The sequence below is a fragment of the Carassius gibelio genome, chromosome B11, assembly GCF_023724105.1.
Source record: "Carassius gibelio isolate Cgi1373 ecotype wild population from Czech Republic chromosome B11, carGib1.2-hapl.c, whole genome shotgun sequence".
Taxonomy (NCBI): Eukaryota; Metazoa; Chordata; class Actinopteri; order Cypriniformes; family Cyprinidae; genus Carassius; species Carassius gibelio.
Window position 1 is genome coordinate 25,099,764 of NC_068406.1, and position 9,336 is coordinate 25,109,099.

The following is a 9,336-nucleotide window of genomic DNA, read 5'->3' on the forward strand; positions in this document are numbered from 1 at the left end:
TCCTCGAACACTTGCACACACTATTATATTTCTATTCTAACTACTTTTTTTATTTATTATAGAAATGGCCCTCTAACACTTGCACTCTATTCTATTTCTATACTTACTACTTATTTTATTTTTATTTATTATGGAAATGGCCCTCTAAAACTTGCACTCTCTATTCTATTTCTATTCTAACTACTTATTTTATTTTTATTTATTATAGAAATAGTCCTCTAACACTTGCACTCTATTATATTTGTATTCTAACTACTTTTCTTTTTATTTATTATAGAAATAGTCCTCTAACACTTGCACTCTCTATTCTATTTCTATTCTAACTACTCATTTTCTTTTTATTATAGAAATAGTCCTCTAACACTTGCACTCTCTATTCTATTTCTATTCTAACTACTCATTTTCTTTGTATTTATTATATAAAAAAAGCATTGCATACTGCATTAGGCTAACTGAGACTTGTGCTCATTTGTAGGTCCCATCGGATGAAAGCGTCTGCTAAATGCCTAAATGTAAATATGTAATTGTGTGTATATTAATGCACTTACAGCACCCGTGAGCACCTCCAGGCCCCATGTGCTCCTGACAGTGACGTTCTGGTCATGATCTGGATGAGCGATGGCCTGCGGAACCACCAGCAACACACCCGTGACCAGGAACAGGAAGACGTTGAAGAAGAGGAGCGTTCTGAGGAAGACGAAATAGGAGAGGACGCCTGTCCCGAAGCGGCCGCCCACACACTTCAGAGCCGTCTGCCACAACTGCAGCGAGGACAGGAACGAGAGCCAGCCGTACCAGCCGTGCCTCAGCGCCTGACACACACATCACAAACACGCTGTTTCTCGTGCCTGTTTCTTTAAATGCTAATGAGCTGCTGCTGCTTTGGTTCTGATTATCACGTTTATCGCAAATTATTTAGATCTGTGTGGCAGCAGCAACATAGAGAAAATAATTCATTAAATCCACTGCCTTGTTGTCTCCTCTGAGGCTGGGGTTAAAGGTTAAAAAACACTTTGTTGCTTTGGAGTGCTTGATAAATGTTGTCGAGAATGCAACTTCCTCAAAAACATTTATCATTTTAGTTTGGTTTCAGTTGATGTACTACAATGACTAAAACTAAATAAAATGAATACATAAATACCATTTAGTTTTTTTAAATGTTCAATACTAACAGCTTATTTTGATCCATTTCCACTGTGACATGTTGCAGCACGCCTCACTTTAATGCAAGTGTTCAGCTGATGCCAATAAAACAACTCTGAACCTGAACTGAATGTCAGAGAGCGTGTATTGTCTTCAGTACATCTGCACATCTGACACACAGTGTAAAACCATTCAAAACAAACTCTGACACGCTCCACTACACACCTGTGAAACAACACCGCAAAACTACCCTTAATACCCTGATACACACACACACTTGCTGTGACAGACGGTGTTTAATCTGATGAAGAGTGAGGAGAGACACACAAGATGCAAAAGGCACTGAAAAGACTGTTGACTTCTGACGATTATCTAAGGTGATTTGGGATTTTTTCTTAATCATTAGTTTCTTATTTAATTGGTTCCACATTGCTTGCAGACTTTTACTTTAATTAAACTTTGTGTCATTTATTTATTTGGTGTGCCTCCAAGCTTTCTTACTCGTTTTGCTAAAACACTTTCTAAGTTTCTTATTTCCAGATTTGTATACCTATTTAAACTTTACATACGTTATGTCATTTTATATTTGGCATATCCTGCCCTATAGCACTGTGTGTTTTTATTTCTTTTGTTAATAAATAGGCTGACGTAAGTTTGACGTTTATTTTGTTGTTGCATTCAAGCAATTGATGCTGAACTGATGCCAATTCAAAAGTGAAAGTAAAATGTGCACAGTGCTTTTAAGCTATTAAAAAGTGAAGTAAAGCGAAAAAAGGATGCACGCACCTTCACTCGCACGCACACACACACACACACACACACACTAAAACAATCACTGACCAATGGCTGAATCTCAAAGACAGCCGCACACTTCATGACAAATACAGGCTATCTACAGAACGAAACTACTGTTCTTAAAAAATAAAGTAGCAACTTTTATTACCATTGTGAAATAAATAAATAACGCTATTTCTTATTTCCACTTAGTTTCAGCTGAAGTACTAAAACAGAGACTCACGATGATGATGTAATACTTGAGCTGACTGCAGCAGGGAATCTGACTCTGAGACACCGAGTGTTCGGCTTTATTCAACACCAACATCCTGAAAAACACAAGATCAGGAGAAATCAGGAACTCAGCAAACACTGATGTTTCAACATGATTCTGTTTACAGACAGAAATCCAGTCGGACCAAACAAAACTAAACCCTTAAACTGCCAGTGATTCAAAGACTCATGAATCATTTTAACGATTCATTCAAATAAGAATCAACTCACAGAAGCTGAACTGCACCACTCATGTCTATTTATTGCCTTTGCATTATTTTGCAAATTAAAAATACTGTTGAATTTCTTTTGTACCTTATGATAAACCGTACATTTTGTGATGCATCAGATTCTATTCAGACCCAAAAAGGAGTTGTTTTTCTGGTATATTCAGCAGCGCTGCAGGACATGTAGATCACACACAATAGCAGGTGTGGAGTGTGTTTCACTGTAGTTACCTGAGCTCTTTCTTCTCTGAGAGACTGAGCGGCATCGCTCTCAACACACGCACGCGATCACCGGCTGACAGGTTCTGCAGATTATTGACCAAGCGCTCCCTCTTATTCTCTACAAACACACAGAGTCATCACAGAGATCAGCACGGCACAGTTTAAGATGTTCCAGGCATCACGTGTGTCCCTGCAGCACAGAAGCAGTCATCAGTAGCACAGCTGTATTTGTAGAAATAGCCAAAAGTCACCTTCTTCCTCAAAACCGGCTGAGTCTGTTTCCATGCCGTATCCGCGGATGCTGGGCCGCGCGGATCGAGGGAAGTGCTGGATGGAGGGTCTGCTCTGTCTGCGTCTGCGCAGCTGCATGGTGCGGTTACAGTACTGAGAGATGATCGCTCCACGACTGCGACCTGATCAAACAGAGTCAACTCAGATCATCAAGGGTTAAATAACACAAGCTGTGCAGGAAACCCGAAAACCTGTGCAAAATGATTTATATAGGTTTGTGCATTCACTGAAATTAATAGTTTTTATTTTTATATTTTCATTTAAACTGACGTGTCATGAAAATCTGACTTCTCCAGGTTTTAATAATCAGGTCCCCAGTGGATCTACCAACCAAAGCAACGAGAACAAGATTAACGAGTACAGAACTTAGTTTAGTACTCACTGAGTTTCCTTCTTTTAGATGTGTGCACTCAGAAAACCTTCTCTCAAAAGTTAAAACTAATATGCTTTCAAACGCATCATTTCAGAACCAAAAACAGATGTTTTTTAGCAGGTAGCAGCTGTAATGGCGCAGCTCTGTTCTGGAAAAGGGGCGGGGCACAGCAGCTCATTTGCATTTAAAGAGACAGGCGCGAAAAACAGCATGTTTCTGCTTCCACTCAAAATAGGCTTTTTTTATGATATAATAATTGATGTGTGGGGTATTCTGAGCTGAAACTTCACTGACACATTCTGGAGACACCTGAGATTTATGTTACATATTACAAATAAAGGGGCATAATATGACTAAGTTTTAGCAAAAAAACAAAAATACTAAGGCTGGGCAATTAAGCAAAAAAAAATTTAATCTCAATTTTATTGATGTAAATGTAACTACAAAAATATTCAAGTAACGTTTTCTTTAATAACACTATAGTAAAACAAAAAAACTATATATAGTTAATCACGTAGCATCGCTCTTTTCTCTTTACCGTTAGCATTGGAATATTTCCAAAGTGTCTAATTCTAACGTTTGGTAATATTTCTTTTCAAAATCGTGATTCATCATGAAATTATGGCAAAACATTACACTTTAATGAATCTCAAAAATGGCACACTGACCGATGGTGCGGCTGGGCATGGAGGACAGGACTTTGAGCGTGTCAGATGACCAGCGTTCTCCAATCAGATGATCCGTCTGCTGCGGCCCGTCGCTGTCAGACCGCTGGTACACCGCAGACTCCTCACACTCCACGTCATCTGAAACACACACAGCGCTGTCAGAGTCCTGTCTGAGGTCACTTCCTGTCTAAGAATGAGCTGCGCTGTGATCTGACCTCTGCTCTCCTCCTCCAGGTCAAGCGGGGTCATCTCTATGACATCATGAAGGTCATGAGACTGTTCCTGGATCAGCTGACTGAATGAATCATGAACCCCATCCTCATCTACTGGACTCCTGATGAATAACAACACCGAACAATCAGCGAACGCTCAAGGCTGCGTTTATCTGAGCAGAAATACAGTAAAACTGTGAAATATTATTCTAATGTAAATCATCTGTTTTCTGTGTGAATCTGTGTTAAAGTGTAATGTATTTCTGTGATGCTCCGCTGTATTTTCAGCATCATTCCTCCAGTCTTCAGTGTCACATGATCTTCAGAAATCAGAATAATATGATGATTTACTGATTATTATCAGTGTTTAAAACAGTTTTCTTTTCTTTTTTAATACTTGTATCAATTTACTTGAAGCCTTTATGTAGAGACTTTATAAACCTATTCATAACACACACTGTAACGCATTATATCTTTTCATAATTGTAACCAAATTTAAAAAGCATTATAATATTTTCAAATGTGTGTTTTAATGCATTATACATTTAAAACGTGTTACAATTAATAGATAGGTGGTTATGATTACTCATAAGATCGCACAATGACTTATAGACTGCATTATCAGGCAAATTATTATTGTTTTTAAATGCATTACATGTAAAAGCTTCAAGTGTTTCTGAATTTTGTAAAAAGTCTTTAATGTCAAGTTAATGCCTACTCGATGAATAAAAGCACTAAGGAAAAAACACTTACTGACCACAAACATTTAACCAGTACGGTATATTCATGTTTAATGTGCTGCTTGAAGCAACAAAAAAACATTTAGTATGTAAATGACTCACACACACACACACCCAGAACACACAGGAAGTGCAGAAGAAAGAATGGAAACAGTAAAATGTCACTTACTCGAACTCAGGGACCTGATCAAAGTCAAAACTGACCCTCTGAGCCATGATTGGTTCTGTTCTCACGGACGCTCGCGAGGAAACTCCGGCGCGATCCTCGTCATCCTGCTGTAAAACTCCTCCGACCGAAGGAATGTCTGCGAGCGGAGCCCTTATCGTGTCCAAACCTGTCCGAGATCACAAACACACAGATCTGAAGGTGTGTCCGACTCAACTCTTTATCAGCGCTGATAACACAGACAGAGATCCTTCATTTGATTCTGGTTTTTCGGTGAAGGAGATGCATACAGACCAGACTGAATTCAATTAAAAACACATTAGCGGCACCAACTTCAATTACGATTTTAATGCAAACCATTCGATGCAAAACCACATGAAGCCTACAGCAAAACCGGCTGCTGGCCCTTTAAATGTGCACATACACACACACACACACACACACACACGATCTTATCAAAGAAGAGACTTTATCAAACATCATCTCATGATTTATCGATCACACTCAGGAGAACAGGCAGAGGATGATTGGAAATGCTTTATTTCGTAATAAAAGACACTTGTGTAATGATGTACACACACTAACCGATGGTGACACTGAACTTCTCGAGGAAAACGAGAAGTAGTGTGTGTGTGTGTGTGTGTGTGTGTGGAGGTGTTCTTTCCTGGCACTGACATCACTGTGGTCAGAAGACATTTCAAAAGCTTTCCATTAAAGATCTCAAACCATCCATCACACACACACACACACACACACACACACACACATCTGTTCAAACACTTCATCAACCACAAACTCCTGCGACCACGCTTGAACCCTCAGATTCTGCTGAGGACTTTCTATTCTTTCTATTCTGTTTTTAAACTCGTTTCATTATTGAACTGAACTGAATGGATCTGAATAATGACACTGTGATCTTCTGCAGAGCTGAACAGTTGTGCATGATTAACACAGTTATTGTAATGTTTGAGGCTGGTCTGTATTGCATAGAGAGCTATAGAGACACATGTGACTATAGCGAGAGTCCTGCAGAACACTTCATTTCCCAGAATGCCGTTGTCTGCTGAATTTCCCTGGATTGTGCAGCATTAAACATCTCAGTTTCATCTTTAGGGTGTCTTTCAGCTCGTGATAGTTCACCAAATCACACGTTTCACAGATGTAGACAAGTTCTCTTGACCTTCGAGGAAACGGACTATAAATAAACGAATGACAGCCTCGTCATCGTCAGATGTATTAATTACATAAGACTGCTACTCACTCACATCACCTCCTTTCACTGACTCGAGTGATGCGTTTTTACTACAAGTAAACATTACATTATTTACAGGTCGAAATATATTTTTCAAAGTTGGAAATAAAACAAAGATTAGTTACTACAATTACAATAACAGCCAGTGTTTTTATTTTTACTATTATATCATCACATTTTTATCAATTTTTTAATTAATTAATTATATTTTTTATTTGAATTTAATTTTAAGTCACTTTGTTTAATATCATTGTCATTTAAGGTATCTTTTATAGGTTGAATTTATTTTTTTATTTTATTTATTTGCAGTTTGTAATATTCATATTTGTTTTGAGCTTTATTTCAAGTAACAAAAATGCTATATTTTATGCTATAAAAAAATCTATTTTAATTGTTAAATTAAAATTTAGTCATAAAAAATGCATGTCTAATTACTTAAGATAACTTTTTTTTTTTTTTTGGATCAAGAATCAGTCAAATGCATGAATGTCAATGTAAGACAGCTGAACTGTGTGTGTATCTGACGTGAAAGTGTGCGAGTGCTGTGAAGGGATACGAGCCTCTAGGGGACTTAAAATACAAGTCGAAACGTGTCCAAAGGAGGGGAATTAAATAAGATTTAATAAAATAAAGTCAGACTACATTAACACTCCTCTACGGTCACGACTGAGAGTTTAATCCAGTTCTGGAGCACACACAGAAAGAGCAGAGAGCAAAATCTCCCAAAATACCCTGAGAAACAATTCACCTTCATAGACAATGCACACAGCGCATGACAATGAGATAATATCAGCCAGAATTCATTCAGAATTAAACAATCGCACCCTTTCACATTTCAGATGATTTGCATTCTGATGTCATTGCCCTAAACATCCGATTCTCATTCAGATTCAGATGAACTGCTGTTTCTGTGCATCACACATTCCTCTGTGATAACCCCAAACACTCCTGACACGGACGGAGTCTGGTACACAACCACCGGCTTTTGAGACACAGCCAATGAAGAAATCAGTTTGCACTAAAGCCAAGAAAAAAAAGTACCATGGTTTTATCACGTTTTGGTCATTTAGGATGCATTTGGATGCTTTTATGGGAAAAGTACAATGAAAATATTACTTTGAACAAATCCTAGTGAGCTCCCTACATAGGGAATATCTAGAAATGCAAAAGAGAAGCAAAAAATGTCCATGTTTTTGTTTGTTTTGGTCAAATCTGCAACAAACTGAACTATAACTATAACCAAACCTCAGGGTTGTTTCACATCTAGTGAGCACCCTAACTAGGCATCAGAACTCAGTAACCCAATCAGTTTGGTTTAAGACGGTGACAAAATAGAAGCGAAAATTACAATGTTTTGGACAAGTACCATGGAAATAAGTTTTTTTTAATAAAGGTACAATGACAACACCGTAGTATTGTGAAGTATCTCGGCGTGAACGTTACAATGTTGTTGATCATTCAGTATAACGTTACATTTACAATCGGATTCAATCACTGTTTCAGATTTGTTCTCCAGGTTTCACATGTCTAGTGTTTGATCATTCAGTTCCCTGTAAACACTAAACGTGTGACAAAGGTGTTTTTGACGCTAAACTGAGGAGATTTAATTGTTTTTACACCTGCCGAAGTCCAAACGGAGTTGTTCAAACGCGCCTGATTCGCTCATATAATCTTTATCACGACAGTTTCTCCTCAAAACTCTATTAAATCGATGTTTGTCATAAATAAATCAAGTAGATAATCTGTAACTCACCGCTGAACTCGGTGGATCGCTCTCCGACAAACTTCTGTTCTGACTGAATAACCGGACAAGACATTTGAATCAGTCCGCGAATCGGTTCGTTCGGTCCAACGATTCAGTTCTTCCACAGCGCTGTTCGCGACTTGGTTCAAATGAATCAACAGATTCAAATCATTTGGAACGTTATCTAGGACTGAGTCACCTTAGTTTCCGTAGGAGGGGTTAAACGGTTTATCACCTCATAAAACACGCAAAATACTTTCTGTGATATTGTTATGTTCACATAAAGCGTTAAATCAGTATTGTGTCAGCATGAGATAATATTAACGTGAACATCAATAAGCTAAAGTAGCCTACGCACAAAAGTTTTATCGACCTCAGGAATTTCACAATTGGTATGATCCGATTCATTGAAGCTTTGGCTTCAGTAAAACGCATCAAAACAAACCATCAGAGAGAGCACTTATTGAAGGTTCCCACACAAATCAAAAAGACTTGGAGCAGAAAACCAGTCATAAATGTCTTTTTTTATTTATTGAGATTTATGCATTTTCTGAAAGTTTAGTAATTAAGCTTTCTATTGATGTATGGTTTGTTAGGATAGGACAATATCTCTATGGGGCATGATTATATTTACTGAATTATTTTTTTGGCATAAAAGAAAAATGGATAATTTTGACCCATACAATGTATTATGTAAAATGTTACTTATGATTGCTTTTGTGCTCCAGGGACACGTATGTGCATGTTCTAAAACTTCCTACATACAAAATAAATCAGTTTTAAGCTATAACTTTACCCATTCATCTAAAACAGCAGCTTCAGAATCAGAAAGATTCTCCGCTCTGATGCTTTTCTGTGGTCTGTGTTGATCACCGATGCTGATGGAGGAAGTTGATTCTCAGCAGATAGATGGAGGATGTGTATGTGGTTTAGTTTATGTTGCTCAAGACGGTTTGCGTGACGTGAGATTGTTTAGTAATGACGTGTTGCAGCTTTTCCATAAATGTGAAAAAAAAAAATAAATCAACCACAAACCAGCATAATTATGCAACATAATAGCACTTAATAGCTCACGGAGACAAAAATAATGAGTGTTTATTAGTTCAGCTACATTATGAATCTGGAAGGATCTGCCAAATGCATGAATGTTAAGAGTTTTAGAAAAGTAGAACTAAATATACCTTTTTATAGCTTGGCTAAACATTGCTTTTTGTACGGTAGTCATAATCACTATAAAAATATCTATTTGTT

At 37.6% G+C, this 9,336-nt stretch overlaps 1 protein-coding gene across 1 annotated transcript in view; it reads right to left on the reverse strand.

Moving 5' to 3' along the window:
• Window positions 1-8,244, reverse strand: part of LOC127968560 (transmembrane channel-like protein 6) — a 17,977-nt gene extending 9,733 nt beyond the window's left edge. Inside the window, exons 1-8 of the mRNA XM_052569844.1 lie at window positions 8,095-8,244; window positions 5,093-5,258; window positions 4,187-4,305; window positions 3,972-4,109; window positions 2,891-3,052; window positions 2,649-2,757; window positions 2,162-2,246; window positions 549-812 (exon numbers count right to left, since the gene is read on the reverse strand). Coding sequence (XP_052425804.1) covers window positions 549-812; window positions 2,162-2,246; window positions 2,649-2,757; window positions 2,891-3,052; window positions 3,972-4,109; window positions 4,187-4,305; window positions 5,093-5,258; window positions 8,095-8,158 — 1,107 coding nt within the window. The 5' untranslated portion in view covers window positions 8,159-8,244. The remainder of the gene's footprint in view (window positions 1-548; window positions 813-2,161; window positions 2,247-2,648; window positions 2,758-2,890; window positions 3,053-3,971; window positions 4,110-4,186; window positions 4,306-5,092; window positions 5,259-8,094) is intronic.
• Between the last annotated feature and the right edge of the window lie 1,092 nt (window positions 8,245-9,336).